Raw genomic sequence first — 21,581 nt, forward strand, 5'->3', positions numbered from 1 at the left:
CACAGAACAGCAAGCGTGCAGATCCACCTCCAACACCGATCGCCTGGAGAAGATGGTCAAGGACTACATGTCAGATGGCGTAGCTGTGTTGAACAATCCATCTGCACCCTTCAACTATTGGGTATCGAAGCTAGACACCTGGCACAAACTGGCAATGTACGCAATAGAGGTGCTGGCTTGCCCGGCAGCCAGCGTTATTTCGGAACGCTGTTTCAGTGCTGCCGGAGGCATCGTCACAGATCGGCGGCGTATCCGCCTCTCCACAGAAAATGCAGACCGTCTGACTCAAATTAAAATGAATCAATCCTGGATTGGAAACGACTACGCAACACTCCCGGACCCCAACCAAGTAGCATGAACAATGAACATCTGTGATGGGTTAGCGTTTCCGGTCCCTGTTTATTGAACCTCTCATCTGTATTACATTTATGACTGCATGGCGACAAAATGCAAATTGCTATCCGCACGCTTCTTGTCCTCATGCAAGGCCTGGGTTGTTGTGTCTCAAAGCGTGGCCTTCTCCTCCTGCGCCACCCTCCTCCTGTTCCATCACGTGTGCTGCTGCTGGGTTAGCGTTACCGGTCCCTTTTCCTGGAACCTCTTATATGTATTACATTTATGACTGCATGCCGACAAAAAGCATGTTGCCTGTGCAAAGAAAACAGACATTTCCCGCATTTAAAAGACAGTTTTCCCTTTGAAACTTTAAAATCGATTTTCTCAAAAACTATAAGCTCTTTTTGCTAATTTTTTTTTCCTCTTGTACCCACTCCCAAGGTGCACATACCCTGTAAATTTGGGGTATGTAGCATGTAAGGAGGCTTTACAAAGCACAAAAGTTCGGGTCCCCATTGACTTCCATTATGTTCGGAGTTCGGGTCGAACACCCGAACATCGCGGCCATGTTCGGCGTGTTCGGCCCGAACCCGAACATCTAGATGTTCGCCCAACACTACTTCAGACCTGGGGAGCTCACCCACAAAATCCATGGACAGGTGGGTCCACGGCTCACTCGGGGTGGGCAAAGGCTGCAAAGTACCGACAGGTGCCAGCCGGGAGGGTTTACTCTTGGCACATATCACACACTCTTTCACGTATTCCTTGCAATCCGCTGCCAAGGAAGGCCACCAGGCGCATCTGGCTACCAGATCCTGTGTTCTAGATACCCCAGGATGCCCTGCATTCTTATGCGCATGGAACATCTCAAGAACCTGAAGGCGAAATGGCAGAGGAACGATCAGGACCCCTGCGGGCTTCCCTTCCGGGATGTCCTGCTGAAAGGGAGCCAACGTCTCCCTCCAATCCTCCCAAATTCCAGTGGCTGCCAGTATTAATCTCTGGGGAATAATGGTCTCTGGAACGGAGGGCTGTGCTGTCTCTGACTCAAAACATCTGGATAAAGCATCCGCCTTAACATTCTTGCTCCCTGGGGTGTACGTAATAATGAAACTAAACCTGGAGAAGAACAACGACCATCGAGCCTGACGAGGGCTCAACCTCTTAGCCCCCTCGATGTACTCTAGGTTTTTGTGATCGGTGTAAACCGTGGTGGTATGCTCAGCTCCCTCTAACCAATGTTGCCATTCCTCGAAAGCCAATTTAATGGCCAGGAGCTCCCTGTTGCCAATATCGTAATTCCTCTCTGCAGGGGAGAACCTGCAAGAGAAATAAGCACACGGGTGCATTCTACCCTGCAAGCCTGACCGCTGAGACAGCACAGCCCCCACCCCAACCTCCGAGGCATCCACCTCCACAATGAACGGGAAAGACTTATCCACGTGTCTGAGGATGGGTGCTGAACAGAATAGGCCCTTCAGGGTGGCAAAAGCATGTAAAGCCTCAGGAGACCAGTGATTGGTATCTGCCCCCTTCTTAGTGAGGCTGGTAAGGGGAGCAATGACCGTGGAGTACCCTTTTATAAACCTTCTATAGTAGTTGGCGAAGCCAAGAAAGCGCTGAAGAGATTTCAACCCAACCGGCTGTGGCCACTCCAGAACAGCGGAGACCTTGGCAGGATCCATAGACAGGCCCGTGGTGGAAATGATGTACCCCAAGAAAGCAACAGATGTTACTTCAAAGATGCACTTTTCAAGCTTTGCGTATAACGAGTTCTGTCTTAACTGATTCAAAACAAACCTCACATGGTTTCTATGTTCAGCGAGGTTGTTGGAGAAGATAAGAATATCATCAAGATAAACTAGAACAAATCTCCCCAACACCTCCTGGAATACCTCGTTAATAAGTTCCTGGAAAACGGCCGGAGCATTACATAGCCCGAAGGGCATCACCAGGTACTCATAATGCCCGTCTGGTGTATTAAAGGCCGTCTTCCACTCATCGCCCTTTCTTATACGTATCAGATTGTACGCGCCCCGCAAATCTAGCTTAGAAAAGATCTTAGCGTCTGTAATCTGTGTGAACAAATCGTCTATCAGTGGCAGCGGATAGCGATTTTTTACTGTAATCTTGTTAAGACCGCGATAGTCGATGCAGGGTCGCAGACCTCCGTCTTTCTTTTTAACAAAAAAGAAACCTGCTCCAGCAGGCGACCAGGACGGGCGAATGAAACCCTTGGCCAAATTTTCACGGATGTACTCCTGCATGGCCAATTTTTCGGGCCCTGACAGATTGTACAAATGACCCCGGGGAGGTACACAACCTGAACGGAGATCGATGGGACAATCGAAAGGGCGATGTGGGGGCAATTTGTCTGCTGCCTTGGGACAGAACACGTCGGAAAATTCAGAGTACTGGTCTGGTACCCCTCCCACCTGAATTCTGGTTTGCCCTAAGGTCAACTTCCCCAAACAACGAGGTGACCAAGTAGTTAACTGACCCATGGCCCAGTCTATTTGAGGTGAATGGAGTTGCAACCACGGCATGCCTAGGATAATAGTGGAGGTAGACATGTGCAAAACAAAAAACGATAATTGTTGCCCATGCAGTACCCCTATGGTGACCTTCACCTCCGGAGTCTGTGACAGAGCACGATTCCGTTGCAGAGGGGAATCGTCTACTGCCGTGACCTGAATGGGGGGTCTCACAGGAGTGAGAGGAACACCCAACTCCTGAGCAAACTTAAAGTTCATAAAATTGGCCGCTGAGCCCGAATCAATAAAAGCCTCAGTGGCCACAGATTTATTCTCACATGTAATTGTACAGGAGAGAAGCAATTTCTTTTCTTTAAGGGGTGAAAATGGTGTGCCTAGGGTGTCACCCCCCCACTACTCCTAGGCAAACTCGTTTCCCGACTTGTTCGGGCAGTTTCGCACCCTATGTCCTGCTTCTGCACAGTATAGGCACAGTTGTTCCGTCATTCTCCGCCTTCGCTCCACCTGGGTCAATTTCGACCGACCAATCTGCATTGGTTCGGGTGGAGGCAAGGCCGGAGGAGATGAGACAGACGGAGATGGCGTTACTAAGGGTGCAGCGGAGGGTGCCGCATAGGATGTCACCCTGACACGGTGACTGCCCCGAATCTGCCTCTGATGGCGTAATCGATGGTCGACTCGAATGGCCGATGTGATGGCCTCATCGACTGTCCTGGGCTCGGGCAAAGTTAACATTAAATCGGAGACCTCCTCCGACAACCCAGACAAGAAGTAATCCATCAGGGCAAAATTGTCAAATCTGGCAGTGACTGACCATCTGCGAAATTCTGCCGCGTAATCCTCGACTGAGCCCCTGCCTTGTCGCAAAAGTTTGAGCTTCCGCTCAGAGGTTGCCGCAAGGTCAGGGTCATCGTATATCACTGCCATGGCCTTAAAAAAATCCTCTACTGAGGTCAGAGCTGTATCAGTGGGAGGCAGATTGTATGCCTAGGTCTGGGAGTCGCCAGTTAACAATGTTTTAATAAAAATGACCCGTTGGGTCTCAGTCCCCGAGGATCGGGGTCTCAACTCGAAGTATGACAACACTCTACTCTTAAAATTCCGGAAGTCAGACTTGTGGCCGGAAAATTTATCTGGTACGGGCATCCGTATGTCATCACTATGAGGGGATCGCACCGAATCAACTGACGTCTGAAGGGTTTGCACAGAGCCTGTTAGGGCATCAATTAAAGCTTTGTGCTGGCCCAGTGCTTGCTGGATAGTATCCACCGAAGTGGCAAGCACAGTCAGAGGGTCAGCGCGTGCGTCCATCTGTTATTTGGTCTGGCGTTCTGTAACGATCGGTGAAGCACAGAGAGGATCTGATTACTGGTGATCTGCAGTATCACTGGGAATACAGATGTATACCAGATTATAAGTGATCTGCAGTATCACCGATAATCCGATATACTAGCTAACCTCTGTTCACCTGAATAGAGTGTAGTGTTTGGTGTGACAGTAACACTTTGAGGACTAGGCCTCAGTGCAGCAAGGAGTACTGCACAGATTCCTTCGGCAGACCTGAGCTCTCCAAGACGGGAGGAGTCAGACTGACAGTAGGAAGGAAGTCTGAAAGTGACCCTCAGGAGGAAGGGTCGCTAACAGAGCGAGGAACCGCCTCTAAGGGTGAGGTCGGTTCTCGAGGTCGGACAAGCCAGGTCGTACACACACGGACAGATACAGTACAGGATCAGAAGACAAAGCGGAGTCAAAGTACAGGCAGGGTTCGGCAACGGGGTATCAGATATATTTCGAGGTACAGAATCAGGAGGCTGAGGCGGAGTCTAGGAACGAGCCGGGGTTCGGCAACAGAGTATCAGAAATATTGAGGCACAAGATCAGAGTTCAGGAGGGTAGTCAAGGCAGGCAAAGGTCATAACAGATAATCACAATCAAACTAGTACTTTAGCTATCAACAGAATCTAGCTAAGTGTAGGATTACAGCTCCAGCTGGTCCCGGCACACTTGCGAATCTGACTACGGATCTGGGTGCTCCCACATATGTGATCGCAACGCCAGACAAAGAGCAAGTGAACAGCCAGCAGTATATATACACAAGGACCTTTCCAGGACCTCCCTAATTGCTGGACCAATGAGAGTTGTGGAAAATGTCAGCTGACCCGCCTGATCAGCTGACTCACTTCTGGCTGTTATTTAAACTCAGCCTCTGTGCGCGCGCATGTGTCACTCTGAGCCTTGGTGGACTATCAGTCCCAGCCACACCAGTACTGTCTTGCAATGTATCATGTGAACCACTCACGGGGGCCACCTCTAATGCGGATTCCGCCATTCTCAATGCGGATTCCCCCGTTCCCAATGCGGATTCCGCCGTTCCCAATGCGGATTCCGCCGCTCTGCCTAAGCGGCATGCGGCGGTTTTCCCGCGTTGTGACGCCCTGCTGGACGCGGAAACAGCCGCCTCACTATGAGAGACGGCGGCTTTTCCGCGTTTCCTCACACTTATCAGAGATAACATGCATTATCAAAGTTAACATGCCTTATCAGAGTAGCACAGTGGACTTATGCCTGCTAATTTGCAATGACAAGAGCTCCACTCGTCCTGCCCTGAGCCCCTGTGAGTTCGTAGCGCTCCCTATGCTACTCTGATAAGGCGTGTTAACTTTTATAAGTCATGTTAACCTTGTTAAGGCATGCTATTTGTCTTAGTGAATCAATCCCCATATGTTAATATACTGTATATGTACGTTTCTTTGTATCACATGTGATCAGTTTGTCACTACACAATTCTTCTTTTGATGTTCAATTTAAACATGATTGTTTTGTTCCTTCTTCTTCTAGGGTATTGCTGCATGGCACGCATCTACCACATTTAACAAACCCTTTTATTTACATTTTCCTCTAAATAGCCCCTTTCTTTAAATCTCTGCTTTAAAATATTTAATTTATCCTTAAATGTATCTGCTTTAGAGCAATTGCACCTAATCCAACAGAACTAGCCCTTCGGGATGTTCTGTAACCATCTTGTTGCATACAAAACATTAGCATCTGTAGCTTTATGGTGTGTTTAATCATGTTGAACATTTTAGATAAAAGGGCTACTCAGAGAAAAAAGTAAATAAACATATGGGAGGTTTTACAAGCAGCAGTTTTATTAAGAGGAAGAAATATGAGAGTAGGGAATTGTTTTAGTGATGGTCTTCCATTAATTATGAATTAATTAATAGATGCCCACAAAGGGGTTGGTTCACAAATTGTATCTCACCAATTGTGAACTGGAAAGCTGGGTGGGATTAACATAACCTGAGGCAGAGTGTGAATTAAGACTGCACAGTGGCCTTAGCTCCAAGCCCCTGACAAAGTGAAAGCAAAACAGTGGGCTGCAATAACTTGTGTATTGCTCTGGTTCAATGGGCTGATATCTGGTCAGGTTCATTGTCGTATGGGTCCGTTATGTAAGTTATTGTTTTATATTTGTGGTGGGACTTAAAAGGCCATGTCCTATTGCTGAACTGATGGCATCACCTTATCCTATTTAATTTAAGACCCCCGTTATAATCGCCCAGTGAGTTCTTTGCACGCTATCCAATTGCCTTTTCCATGCCTCCGGGAAGTAATGCTTCCAGGCAGACATGAGCGTTAGCTTAGACCTGTAAAGAGCAGGTCTAAACACACTAACGCACATCATTGCTGCTGCATCTGCACCTTTAATAAGGAGACCCTCAGAGCACCCCATCGGGCCGCCACACACAGGGTCGGCCCTAGACTATTTGCCGCCTGAGGCAAAAAAAAAAAAATTCCGCCGCCAACGCTGCAGGAAGTGACGTCAGTGGAGCGCACGCTTGGAACGAGGAAGAGGTGAGTCCTACCCGCCCGTGCCTCTTACACATAGCGGCTGCTTGTATTTAAGGCTGGAGGGGAGCGGAGCACGGGGGACCCAGGCGAGGGAGGGGGGGGGGTCCGACCCCCCTCCCCGCCGCTAGGCCCAATACTCCCGTCCTGCCAGCTACCCCTCCAGCTCGGCGGCCGGCTCCCCGCACCCACGGACGGGCGGGTGCCGCCCCTGGAATTTTGCCGCCTGAGGCAAAAGTTTCACCCCGCCTCATGTGCGGGCCAGCCCTGGCCACACATCGACGAAGCTCCCCACATAGCTGCGCTGTCACCTCAGAGAAATATACATACTGACACTAATCACCCGCTGCCCCTCGCTGCAAGTCCCATTGGTGTAATTACAGTGTATGAGTCACTGTAATTACTGTGAATCTCCCACCGGGGCTCCCCATTGGTCCACAGTCTGGACTATTTTATTGGCTCAGACAGTGGACCAATGGGGAGCCTCGGCGGGAGCGAGTGTGGAGTAGGTACTGTGTACACAGAAATATGGATTTGAGTGTGAATACAACACACAGGGGAGTTTGGGAAAGTGAAGGGGAGAAGCCAGGTAAAAAATTCACGTATCCTTTTTATAATAGTCCCAACATTTGTCACTGCAACAGTAATATAGGTTTCAATAGTGTTAGGTTAGGAATTGTTTAGCCACTAGCCGCGATTGCGGCAGCATATCTTCCCCGCAGGAAGACTGTTCTCGTTCCAGGGGGTAACTTATCATATTCTTGTTCTAAGGTGCCTGCGATCTCCCCCTGCAGCAGTGTAGTAGGACACTGATCAGTGAATGGGAACACAGTGCCAGCAGTCATTGATAAAATGAAAGTGAAAGCATATACACATAACTTACTGTGTACTGTTCACAGTACACAGGCATTAACTGGGCGGTGACCAAATAGTAAATTTACACCTTTCTACATTTAATTAAATAAAATGCATAACAATGCAATTCATCAATAAAATTATATGAATTGATATTTATCAGGGGCCCGTTTTTCTGCTTTGGGCGCCGTATTAATGATAAATACATTAGAATCTATGGCGGCACTCTTTTCGTCCACTAGCCACGGGTGCCCTTTTTTCCTGGTTCCCTAATTGGTGGTGAAAAAAAATCAAGATTTAGATCATTTTGCTGTGGTAAGTAGTAATAAAGTTATTGGTGAATGAATGGGAGGAGCGCTAAAAGGTGAAACTTGCTCTGGTCCATAAGGGGAAAAAACCCTCACTGGTGAAGTGGTTAAATGGCAAGGGTTGGTGGATAAAGTCACGATTTTGCTATATTTTCTGGGAGATGCTTAATGTTGGATTCTCCTACCATGTGTATGCAGTCAGGATTCAGCAGCATGACTCTCCTTGCATCTGCTAATTTTGCTTGCAGATACTGAGCCAAATGAAATTTTTTTTATTCATAAATAAAAGAGAATGCAGGTTAACCAGATTAAGTGTCATTGCTGCTCACAGGCAGTTTGCTGTTTATTAGCATATCTACTTTCCATTATTAATCTTACTGGAGAGCATTGTTACATGGCAGTTATTAGTAAAACACATGCATTATACAGTATACTCTTAATCTGCGAGATGATATTGTTTTCCATTTAAAAGGCATCATGATAGAGCTTAATCTCCCTATCTCTCCCTTCCCAAATGCAGCACTCTTATATTCCGCTGATGAACTGCTTAAACACCAGCAAAATGTACCCAAGTAAATCTTCAGCCTATTATTATAATTGTGCAGTCATACAGCAATATGAAATAAACTTTGCCTCCAAGTTAAGTACTTTCCTGCTGTAATAGGGGTGACTGGTAAATATTATTATTATTAGTGTTATTGTGCATTCATCTAACACTGACGTTTTCTGCAGCACTTCACAGATTACATTGAAAGACTTATTTCACTGACAGGACGTGCCCCACCATCTATTGATTGCTCCGATGGTTCTGCTAGGCACTGCAAGTCATTCAAAGGGGAGTGGAGTGGCACCTGTCCCTTGCATGGATAACCCTGCTAAGGCAGAAAAACACCCTTGTTCCCAGGGCTAAGGGTCAAGGGTGGGGTAACAAGTGCTGGTGGCATCAGAAATCCCCTCAAAAAGGGGGTCACCAAATATCTACACCCTCCAAGGAGAATGAATACAGGGGTATATTAATACCCATTACCCACTCCTAGAAAGGATTTAAACCTAAAAACCAAAACACATTGGCCTCAATTCACTAACCTTAACTCCTGTCTTTAATAACTCTTCTGAGCTGTTTTACAGTTATCACAATTATATCACCATGGTGATAACTGTAAAACAGCTCAAAAGAGTTATTAAAGACAGGAGTTAAGCTTAGTGAATTGAGGCCAATATTGAAACAACAGAAGATTAAGTTAAAAGTTTTTACTTGGTCTCACTAAGTAGTCCAGGTCAGAATGAGTGTCTTAACCATAGTAATCCAGTTTTAAGAGTGTGCTGATTATTGTGATCCAACAGGATCTTTGTATGGTCTTTACCTTTCAATCTTCTGTATTATTTGAAGTGTTATCCTATGAACCAGTCACACCATTGCTCACCCCCATACCTAAAGGCCCATACCGACCTTGCGATTTTTCCAATGATTTTCCCGATGATTGGCAATTTTTGAACTGTGAGCTTTCATTTCTGTGATCTCACGATGTGGGTACAGGTACAAGATCACGTGAACGTTACTTAGCATCATGCAACGATAACGACCGTCATCTCGGATCTTTAAGATCCCCGGCAACTCCCATGCAAAGCACCGCAATCTCTTGACTTCCCGTTCGTGCCAGTTGTGTAACTTTGCGTGACATTGCGCAAACCCGCCGGAAAATGGATCGTGGGAGCTCTCGTTGTCAGGTTGCTGGATCCATCTTCCTGCATTGCAAGGTGAGTATGTAGTTTAAGACTGTGCACTGGGCAAATTAAGCCCTAAGGCCTGCACTGCTTAAAATTCAAGCCAGAATATTTTGGGTCAGCTTTCTGTAGATAATAAGTGCAATAATAATAGTTAATAAGTGCAGATAATTCTGATAATTCTGTAGATAATAAGTGCAGACTACTAATCGCCATCGTTTTTTTCTTTTTTTGCATTATCCAGTGGCCATCAGGTCAAAAGACAATGAATAAATAAATGTTCTACGAAGGCATAGCTGAGCAAGCAAACTAATTCGGTAAAAAGGTTGTTTAGTGGCCTAAATCATTTTAATAAATAGAGTACATTCTGCGGGTGAAAGTTAAATCCATTAAATGACTGATGGCCATCTGCTAAAACAACACTTTGTGGAAACAGTGGGATTGTCATTTCCACATTTTCTGTATTCTTTATAACATTACCCTGCCATAGAACTATTTCATTTTGTAAACAGAAACAGCTCTGTATGTGTTTGTGACATGTGCCCTCATTTATGTTCACAGTGCGAAGGAAATGTGAATCGTGATTAATTTCATCACACACATGTTTGCATAGATTATGGATTCTCCCATAGGCATTTCTATGGCACATCTGTTCTACCAGCCTCTTTATTGTTTCCAGGACAGGCAATAACAATGGATAAAAATCAAATACTGATACCACATAGACGTAAACATGCGACAAGCATATCAAATAACTCCAATCAAGCTGTGTGGCTGGCCGGTACACTGTACGCATCTGGATTAGTCATTTTTTCCATTATTTTTTTTTATATATATATATATTTAACAGAATAGTCTTTTACAAATGCATATCTCACTTTCATTTTTCTGATCCACTTGACCCCAAGCCCCATAATTGTTCCCCCTCCTTTACAATACCCACTGTTAATTAATTATGTCCTATTGTTTAATGTAGACTTTAGCTGATAAGGAATTAGAATAACTTGTATAAAAAAGACCTGATCAACATGTCTGAAAACATTACCAGTATTAAACAAAGCAAAAAAAGATTATTAATACAAACCATTAGTTGCAATTAATTTGTCTATATATATACTCTATCCATCCATCCATCCATCAATTTCTCTTTCATTTTGTTTATCTGCGTATCAATTGAGAAAAAACAATACACCAATAGATTGGACTGTATGATGTAAGTGATTAGCAATCTTAACTAAATTCTGAGATTAACTTTTGCCAAAGGCAGTATGGCCTCAAAGTTTGTTAGCTTGGTTCTCCACTGTTCTCCACAAACATGCAATTTTGTCTTTTTGAAAAGATGAAATGCAATCATGTTAATAGGAGTAGCGAAAATCACATTTATAGGAGCACCCAGTGGAATCTTTAAGTGTAGTTGTCCAGTGAAGCCAATCAGAGTCTTTGTTTCCTTCAACGGTCGAAATCGGGTTGGTTACTCTTTGTTCTAGTTTACACACAGTGCCTCATACCACTCAGAATACTAGATAGGTACAGCTTAATTAAATGTTGTACATCATAGAGAAAGAATAAATGCTCCATGAATAAGTCAGGCACCTTTTTGAATACAAATGTCCAACAGCCTAAAAAATGTTTGAAAACGTGCCCTGAATAATAGATATGTTAATACTGTATACAACATCCACAATGGACAGTGGTTCAAGTGACATCTTTACTACAAATAATATTAACCTCAATCTTGTGGAGGGGTATGGGTTCACACATACAAAAACACATAAAAGCTCAGCAAAATATAAGAATACTTAATTGATGAATTAACAATAATTAATTGATAAATGCTACTTATGCCCATGAATATAAACTCTCTCCCAGTGTCATCCAAGTGTGTACATAAAGGATATTAGATATATATATATATATATATATATATATATATATATATATATATATATATATATATATACATACATATATGTATATATATAATTAAGGGACTCATATCCTGCAATAAGCAAAAATGAGAGAAAGAGGTAGAGAGATATACCACATGAATCCTAATAATAAAATAATTTATGGATAACTGAGGCTTAGAAATAAGAAAACGTCCAGCCAGCCAGTAATGAGGAGGAAGGGAAGAAGTGCTCCATGTGTATTGGGTCCTTACGGTTGTCACAACAAGTTGACCTGCTGATTTGTTTTAAGCTTCCTGTACACTGTCCAAAACATTTCCGTTACCCCTCCTCAAACAAAACCTCCAAGAACAAAGACACAAAGGCCTCAATTAACTAAGCTTAACTCCTGTCTTTAACCACTTCAGCCTACAGCTTCGAAAATCTTATGTATCCGAGCAATGTTCACCTCCCATTCATTCGCTAATAACTTTATCGCTACTTATCAAAATTAATTGATCTATATCTCGTTTTTTCCGCCACTAATTAGGCGTTCTTTAGGTAGTACATTTTGCTAAGAGCCACTTTACTGTAAATACATTTTAACAGGAAGATTTAAAATTAATACATGCTACAGTAATTAAAACCCATGCATTTTATGTGCCCATTTGTCCCGCTTATTACACCATTTAAATTACATCCCTATCACAATTTATGGCGCCGATATTTTATTTAGAAATAAAGGTGCATTTTTTCAATTTGCATCCATCACTATTTACAAACTTATAATTTTAAAAAATTTAATAAGATACTCTCTTGACATGTATATTTAAAAAGTTCTGACCCTTAGGTAACTATTTATGTAGTTTTTTTTTTTATTGTAATTTTTTTTATTTTTTTTTTAATACAAAAATGTATTTGGGTAATTTTAGTTTGGGAGGTAAATAGCCAATTTTAGATGTAATGTAATGTATTTTTTTTATTCAATACAGGTATGTGGGTGCAGTTTACTATTTGGCCACAAGATGGCCACATTCAAAAAATTCCTAGATGCGAACGATGTCGCATCTAGGAACTAAAAAGAAGAGAAGAAGTTTCCTGGGGGCAGAAATACCACGCTCTCTGATGAGAAAGCGTCTGTATTTCTGCCGGGGACTTAGATCTGGGAATGGGAATTATATTCCCATTCACTGATCGGGGGGCAGCGGGAGGCAGCGGGAGCGCGCGCGGACGCGCGCCCGATCGTGCGCACCACACGGCTGCAGCACCACTGCCTATCTGGACGGATATATGCGTCCAGATATGGCGAAGTGGTTAATAACTCTTCTGAGCTGTTTTACAGTTATCACCATGGTGATATAATTGTGATAACTGTAAAACAGCACAGAAGAGTTTTTAAAGACAGGATTTAAGCTAAGTGAATTGAGGCCATTGTCTGACTTATTTCGCTGAGGTAGGGGACTGGCCAGAGGTTTGGCCAGGCTACCTAAAAAGGACAATAGATTAGAGTTAGTTAGTTTTGGAGACACACATGTGCAGGACGTCCTTTCTTAGGCAAGTTCTTCGCTGGAATTTGTGATTCTACAGGACTCTCATGCTTTTTGGACTTTATGCTGCTATGGGCTCATCCATGCTACTACTTATTTTCAGGATATACACCTGTTACTGCTGATGTGTGTTGGTCCCAATAAAGGACTGTGTATTTTGTTCACTAGACAGGTTCCCTTGTGCTCTGTAATCAACGACTCTGTTACGACACTGCTTTACACTTTTTCTAAAACTTTCTTTGAACTTGATAAATCAGCCCCTCTGATTGCCCTTAATTATCACATCACTTTAAAGGCAGCGGAAAAAAAGTAAAAATGCGTAATGCAAGGTGTTAATGGGACTATTGCTCTTAGAATCCTTGTGAAACTACCTTTTTCTTTAATTACCACCTTGAGTCTCTTGAGATATTTCTTCACCAACTTCAACAGGATTTACATCTGGGCTTCAACTAGGCCACACAAAGATAATTCCTTTTTTTTTCCTTTAGGCACTTTGTGGTCTGATGGTGCACTGCTGTGTTCTTCTGGTCAATATCATGTTATAAGGCGAACTGTCTTACCTTTGAAACGTTTCTGGAAGACAGCAGGTTTTACAAAAGAATTAGATTTTTTGTGCCCCATCCATCTTGCCTTCTATCCTGACAAATGCCCCAGTCCCTGCAGCAGAGAAGCACACACAAAATGATAATTTATTGTGGGTATGGTCTGCTTTGAATCTTGTGCTGCATTGGATTTCTGTTAGACATACCACTGGCCAAGCAGTTCAATTTTGGTCCATGACACCTTTTTTTATTTAATCACAGAATGTCCGCAGTGTGTATTGGCAAAGCTCTATCAAGACTTACTGTGCCACACAGTAATCACTTTTTGCCACAAACTCCTTTAACTGCTTTAGAATTGACATTCACCTTTAGGCATCCTATCTGTGCCTCATCCTCACTCTTCCAAACACTTTCCAGTTCCTACTTATAGACTTTTATATGTACCTAGAAATTGATAAAGCCTTTGATTTTTTTTATCCATCTCCTGACTCAGGCAGTGTGTTGACAACAACCATAGGTGATTGTTTGCTTTCAATTGCTCTACCAAGCACTGTAATGATCCAATAACAACTGTTTTGAAAGGGATGCTTATTTTTTATGATCACTCTAAATTGGATTACCTGGCAAAAATGATCCTGATCCTAAACACTTTAGAATGTTAACATCCTTAAAGGGAACCTGAAGTAAGAAATATATGGAGGCTGCCATATTTATTTCATTTTAAACAAATTCTAGTTGCCTGGCAGCCCTGCTGATCTATTTGACTTCAGTAGTGTCTGAATCACACCAGAAACAAGCATGCAGCTGATCTTGTCAGATCTGATAATAATGTCAGAAACACCTGATCTGCTGGATGCTAAATAGAATACCTACAATGATTAACTTCAGGAAAATGGACTGAGGCAAGAAATGAGTTCTTTTTTTGTGTGACTTACCAACCCGGGTTTGGCACCTAGCACATGTGAGTGTACATTAGGGTTCCAGCATGTCTGGATGTGACCCTATGTATGGGGGGAGAAGCAGAAGTGTGCACAAGCATTCCACATATCTAAGTCCTCGGCGTGCAGACATAGGGCTTGATTCATTAAGCTGAGCTGCTAATGCAGGGAGTCTCAATGTGAGGGAGTGCTAGTTAAAAAGAAGGGGCAGCTGCTGTGTTACATAGCAACGCGTGTAACTTTAAATGCGGGTGGTCCTGTGAAGTATCGCAACCGGGATACTTCACTAGTGGCCGCTACTATGTTAATTATCATAGTTACTATACAGAGTAACTGTGTTAATTAACATAGTAGTGGTCGCTAATGAAGTATAGCGGTCGTGATACTTCACAGGACCACCCGTATTTAAAGTTACGCGCGTTGCTATGTAAGCAACTCCTGTAACTAAGGAAGGCAAGCTCCTTACATAGCAACGCACAGCTATGTAAGGTGTGCATAGCGACTGCCCCTTCTTTTTAATGAGCACTCCCTCACATTAAGCTGCGCTGCTTTAGCTGAATGGATTAAGCCCATAGGTTCATAGAAACACAGATCAATATAATGGCATAACCACATTTACACATATTCTGTGCCAAAATGGCCATTTTAACCCGGGTAGTACCACTCATCAGTGTTTTGGTATTGCAGTGTTGCAGCTAGTTTTTGTGTGTGTGTGCTCCTGTGACTGTATCCTGTATCTGCCTGTTGCTGTTGATGCTGACCCTGGCCTATCTGATTACCCAATCTGTTGCTGACTCCTACGTTGTCCGGCTAACCATTTGTTACTAAGGCCCCGTTTCCACTATCGCGAATCCGCATGCGTCTTGCGTATGCGGATTCGCATATGCCATGTAACTGAATGGGCCTGTTTCCACTTGAGCGTCTGCGGGAGCGTTTTATTGTGCGGTGAAAATCTGCACGGAACACCCTGCAGATTTCGCCTGCCTGAGGAATGCATGCGAATCGCATGCGAATCGCGCGTAATGTATTTGATAGGAGATTCGCATGCGGTTTCGCATGCAAGCATGTAAGCGAAATCGCATGCGATTTCGCACAGAAAAACGCTAGAAATAAAGTTTTTTTTTTTTTTTCTATCCTGTGTGTTCTGCTTCCTGTTTCCTGCACAATCTTTATTGCTAATGGGCAGGCAGCCACACAGCAATAATGGAATACTCCATAGAGAAGCTTGTGGCCCTGGTGCAGCAGCACCCCTTTATTTTCGACAAAACCCTACCAGGGTATAAAGATAAAGCCCTCATAAGGAGGACCTGGCAGAAAATATCCAAAGAATTTACAGCAGACTGGGACCAGTTATCTGCAACAGATAAAAAACATGAAGGTGAGTGCATGTGCATTGTTTTTCATCATGTAATTACCCAGATGTGTCCCAATTATCAACCCCTCGCCCAGTATACCTACTTTACAAATAAACCATTGTACAATTATTATAGTCCACCTCAAAGGGAATCTTCTTCATAGAAAAAAGTGTTTGTTCCTTTTACCAGGCCCTTTAGCCATCCCGTGTTTTCACAGTACCCTCATGGCTGCTGGGGTCCCCTTCCAGGGCCGTAGCAATAGGGGGTGCAGAGGTAGCGACCGCATCGGGGCCCTTGGGCCAGAGGGGCCCCAAAGAGTTCTCCATCAACTGCAGTATTATTAGCTCTCTATTGGTCCTGTGCTCATAATAATCACTTCTATAGATACTTTGAATAGTGGTAATCATTAATAAACTGTTCCCCATCCCCTTCTTGCACCTCTGACACTGTAGTTTCCATTGGCAGGATTTGGCGCATCATATCAATTGTTATGTATAGAGTGCATGGGGGGCCCCATTGTAAAACTTGCATCGGGCCCCACAGCTCCTTAGCTACGCCACAGTCCCCTTCTGCTACCTAATAATGGACTTGTTGGTGTGTGCTATAGCTTCCTGCAGCACCGGGAATGCTTGCAAACGATAGGCATGTGGTCTGGCCAACTCCAAGTCGGATAATAAGTAAATTAGCTGGCAGAAGGGGACCAGAGAAGCCATGAGGGTCCAGTGAAAACACAGGATGGCTGCAGGGGCCTGGTATATGGCCTACGTTAGTAAAACTCCACTTTATTTTCGAATGAAGTGTCGTTTTGATTAAATTTCACCATTACCACCCCCTTTCTTATCGCAAACACCTATGGATGTAGAGCCAGATGTCCCCCCCACCCTAATGTAATTTCCTGGCCAAAAATAGGAGGATGTGTAAATGTGTAAGTGTTCGTGTAAGTGTAAGTGTAAGGATGTACGGTACATTGATGTTATTCGCCTGTAGTGGTTTAGAACTCTGCAAGGTTTTTTTGTAGCACAGCACTGGTACCTGCAATTACAACAAATGAGTGCCACCAAAACGTTCCCAAATCATGGATGAATACAATGTTTTTTCAGAGGCAATTATAAATGCTATACAAATTGAGCTTTTCATTTTTTTATTGGTGGCATACATTATAGGGCATATTTGTGTCATTACAATTCGCCCGCCCGACTTCGAAAGTAATATGACATTTTGTCACGGTTTCTTATGGCCTCGTTAGTATCTCGTCCTCCAGACCAACTTATGCCAGTTAGCGGTTGAGAAGATGGTCCTTGCTCATCCTCTGCTGAAAGTCCTTCACTTTTTAGAATGAAGTTGTGCAGTATGCATGTGGCTTTTACCACAGCCACAGCAGTGTCCACTTTTAGGTTGATTGCTGTATGAAGCACCCTCCATTTGTTAGTTAAAATTCCAAAACTGCATTCAACCTTCTGCCTACACATGCTCAATCTGTAGTTGAAATAGGATTTGCGCTCATCTAGATTCTTCGAAGAGTAGGGGCGCATCATATGTCTGGAAAGAGCAAACGCCTCGTCTCCAACAAATGTATATGGAAAAGATTCATTAGTGGTTCTAGGCCACGGTGTAGGTGGCGGTAAATCCAGCATGCCATTCTCCATTCTGTAGTACAGGTTGGTGTTGCGGAAGATTTGGGAGTCACTGGCACTTCCATATGAGCCCACATCAATGTACAGAAAGTTGTATTCCGAATCTGCCACCGCCATTAGAACTATCGAGAAATATTTCTTGTAATTGAAATAGTGGCTACCAGTGTGGGGTGGCATTACAAGTCTAACATGTTTCCCATCGACCGCGCCAATACAATTAGGAAAGCGACATTTTGCCCAAAACTTTCCCGCTACCTCCTCCCACATTTGTCGGTCAGGAACAGGCATATATGTTTGATGTAGTTTCTGCCATATGAGCATACATGTTTCCTTCACGATGTAGGATATAGTGCTCTTCCCCAGGCGATAAGAAAAGTGCAATGATGCAAATGATTGTCCTGTTGCCAAAAACCTATAAGAAAACAGAAAAAATAATTGGTATTCTTATTTCAATTGCAGTTAAGTACTACATGAACAAATGGCGTTCGGTGCGCGACACCTACAAGAAAGAACTAACCAAACTCAAAAAGTTGGAGCGCAGCGGAAGTGGGTCTATACCGACACCAAGCTACAAACACTTCCAAATGATGTCCTTCCTTAGACCATGCTATGAGGCACGAAGGTATGTTATGTTGTCGGTTGTGTACTATGTGTAGCCTTTTCCACACCATGACGTCGTCACTTTAACTAAACCAATTTGGGTATGTCTACTTATATTCAACAGAACGGAAGATAGTTTTGGGGATTCACAAAACGCTGACCTTGACAGCAACAGCAGTGTTGCTAGCAACTCTGACAATGCTGATGATGGCACAGAGAGGGCATCCTATTCTGGAAGTGCAACTACTAGCTCGACAGCTTCCAGACGCCGAGAACGCTCCACTAGAGCTACTACCCAGCGACGAGTCACATCAACACGAGATGAAGATACGGAAGAAGTTGCACACCTCTCTACAACATACAAGGACATTTTAGATTATCTCAAAAGCACCCGTGACCGCCAAATTGCTTATGAAGAAAGTGTACCCTTAAAAATACTCACTTCACTAAAGCCCTACCTGGATGACGTGCATCCACGTTACTATTCCAGTGTTCACGTAGAATTAATTCAAGTTATTGAAAAGTATCAGCGTAAAACCAGGCAGGACAATGAGGGAAAATTAGGTACTGTAGGGGGGTCCAGCACAGAGGGATCTGTTTGTGGGCGTGAATTACACAAGCAGGGGAATTACCAACAGGGTTATGGGTATACAAACACCATGGGCCCTCCTAATTCAGCATCCCAACAGTTTTTGACAGAGCAAACACAGACATATACCACATTGCCTCCCCCACGTTCAAGGCCAGAGGTGAATCCAATGTACAATTGGAATGAAACTCTCTCATGTGAGCATCGTTCATTACGCCCATTAGAAAGGCACAGTGAACCTTCCGCCTCTCAACCTGCTCCAATGTCCATGACTCGCCTGTTGTACGATTTTGATGGCAATGAGTAATACATTAAGGGCCAAATTGAGCCAACATTTGACCTGATAAATGTTATGCAATAGCTTTTTGTTTGCACTAAGTAAGTTTCACTTTGGCTGTCCATGTTGGACTACATGCCAGACATTTTGTTGAATAAAACATGTGCACTTTGAACTACTGATTATTTCACTTTGAAAAGGTGATAGTAAACTTTCACAACTGCATATCTTGTCAGTGTGTTTTGTTCTCACTTCACTGTTGTAGTCTGGCCACGCGCCCTGGTAAGATGGGACCAGCAATGGCAAACGGAGGAAGCTGAGGGCCGGATCTTGGGACCGATGAGGGTTTCTGGAGCTGCAGGAAGCCCCATGTATAATTGAAATATGTGAAATATTATCTCATGTCTGATTTTCTTTCTTGATACCCAGACTCCCCAGTTTAGCCATTGCTTTCCCTCATACCTGGCCACCTTGCGACACTTGGCAAAATAATTCATTACACAGCACATACTGGTTACAACATTAGATAGTTCAGTTGGACACAAAATGTGCGCTTCTTACCTCAGAGTCAACAGCAGTCTCTCCTCCGGTATGACGGCAGAACGAAACCACGTATCCTCCCTACGCAGATCCTCTCCCAGAAGCTCAAGCAGGTAATCAAAACTAAACAAGGAAAGCACAAACATTTAGAAAACATACACTTCATACATCAACCATACAACACAAAGCTCTACATCACAAAAATGAAAGATATACTTACGAGGTTGTAGTCATCCGTGTGTAATTAAAAAATTTCACGGGGTGACTACGCAGATCCCCATACAACACATTAAACTGGCCCTTTATAGGCCTCTCCACCACTAATGGATGCACCCAAAAGCGGTGTCGCCTCCGTGGAGTAATCCTCCTCCTACGCATCCTCTGCATAGTGGTCACCATATTGCCCAGCATACTGAGCAACAACATCTCCTCAGCATCACAAAAAAACATCGTCACTATCACGACACCAACGATCACTTCTCCTTCACAAAACCCACATGGCACAACAGGAAGGAAGCCCTTATATGCAAATTTTACAACAGAATACTACATCCTGCTGTGACAACTTCCTCTTTGCAGCTCACAGGCAAAATTTGCATATAAGGGCAGCACCCATAGTCAAAATCGCATTTCGCAAAACGCATGCGAATTCGCATGGTTATACGCATGCGAATTCGCATTGCGATGCGATTTCGCATGCGTTTTATTCGCAGCGAAATCGCAACGCACAAGTGGAAACGTAGCCTGAATCCTGCTTGTCCAACTGCCCTGTCTGTACCTGAACCTCTGCCTTTCCAACTGTCCACACTATTGCTGAAGTGTGCCTGTCTGAGGACAGGTCCGTTTTTGATCTTCTGCCTGTCCAAGTACCATTCATATCTCTAAGTTCCTGCTCTTCTCATCATTACACCTGGGAATGTATTTTCATCTGCTTGAACACACACAAATCATCAGTCCTTTGAATCTACCAGCTCTCCTGCTCCTTGTACCCTGCTGGTCTCTGTATGCTGGGTACACACTATGAGATTTTCTAGTCAATTTACTGTCAGATCGATTATTTCCAACATGTCCGATTTGCTTTCCGATCGATTTCCGTGCACTTTAAAAGGAATTCGATCGGAAAATGCTCGGAAATCGATCGGAAAGCAAATCGAACATGTTGGAAATAATCGATCTGATAGTAAATCGATCAGAAAATTTCATAGTGTGTACCCAGCATAGTCACTGAATGTTGAGCCACAAAGGAAGCTGTCATCGACGCTACAATCTCCACAGCTTCAGGTATGTGGCTCTGATCATTATGGATGGCTTATGGGTGTTCTGTTTTAAAAACCTGAAGTGATTGCATGCTATTTATCTTACTATCTTTCTGCATGCTTAGGTAACACATGGTTACTGGACTAGTTGAGCTGGCTCTTGGAAGTGCCAACTGTGTTGTTGGAACTCCAGCAAGGTAGGTCCCTTAACCTGGGTAAATACTGTATATTAGAAGAACATTGTAGGCTAATGACAAATAGCATTGAAGGTCTCCTCCCTAAATACAGATGGATCTTCAAGATAAGATGGTCTCTTTCAATCTAGTTTTCTTTTGTGACCAAAATGTGTACTTTACTAGGTAACACCAACTTCTGCATAATAAATTTAAAATATGGTTAAACTCTTTACTTAGTAAGTGAATTATCAGTGCATGTAAACATCTGGATATTTCCTAATCTCACTGTAAAAGTAACAAATCATCTTCAAGAACACATACAAAAATGTATCGCTTTCAAACAACCTTACCAACAGTGAGGAGAACAGCTATGGGTAGCATAAAGACTGTAAAGGCTCATACACACGTGCAACTATTCTGCCCAACTATCGTCTAAACTGGCCTGTTGGACGATAGGTTGGGCATGTGTACAACTGGCATACGACTAAATGAGCAACTGATAAGAGGCCGTTTGCCCGATCTAACCAGTGGATCAACTGGCTAACTATCGTGCAAGTTGGGCAAGTGTGTACAAGTCGTTTGAATGAATTGTTGTTTTTTGTGTTCACGGTGCGAGCAAAGTATTTCAATTAGGTGGTTGTTTAGTTGGTCAGCGTGTGTGTGCGTACTGGTA

General features: G+C 43.6%; 2 protein-coding genes across 5 annotated transcripts in view; one reads left to right on the forward strand and one right to left on the reverse strand.

Moving 5' to 3' along the window:
* LOC137546430 (uncharacterized) overlaps nt 1–19,152 on the forward strand; it is a 156,352-nt gene extending 137,200 nt beyond the window's left edge. For 3 of the 4 annotated variants that reach the window (XM_068268893.1, XM_068268892.1, XM_068268894.1), the window contains 2 exons: nt 17,930–18,092; nt 18,195–19,152. In XM_068268893.1, the coding sequence (XP_068124994.1) occupies nt 17,941–18,092; nt 18,195–18,966 (924 nt within the window). In that variant the 5' untranslated portion in view covers nt 17,930–17,940 and the 3' untranslated portion in view covers nt 18,967–19,152. Of the gene's footprint in view, nt 1–17,007; nt 18,093–18,194 lie in introns of those variants that run through there. The other variant, XM_068268890.1, reaches the window with a different exon arrangement.
* On the reverse strand, nt 16,961–19,892 carry LOC137546433 (uncharacterized). The gene is made up of 2 exons (XM_068268895.1): nt 19,498–19,892; nt 16,961–17,882 (listed from the first exon to the last, which is right to left on the reverse strand). Exons 1-2 carry the CDS (start codon nt 19,620–19,622, stop codon nt 17,015–17,017), a joined length of 993 nt encoding a protein of 330 aa, XP_068124996.1. The 5' UTR covers nt 19,623–19,892; the 3' UTR covers nt 16,961–17,014.
* Between the last annotated feature and the right edge of the window lie 1,689 nt (nt 19,893–21,581).

This window comes from Hyperolius riggenbachi, chromosome 2, assembly GCF_040937935.1.
Source record: "Hyperolius riggenbachi isolate aHypRig1 chromosome 2, aHypRig1.pri, whole genome shotgun sequence".
In the NCBI taxonomy this organism is placed as follows: domain Eukaryota; kingdom Metazoa; phylum Chordata; class Amphibia; order Anura; family Hyperoliidae; genus Hyperolius; species Hyperolius riggenbachi.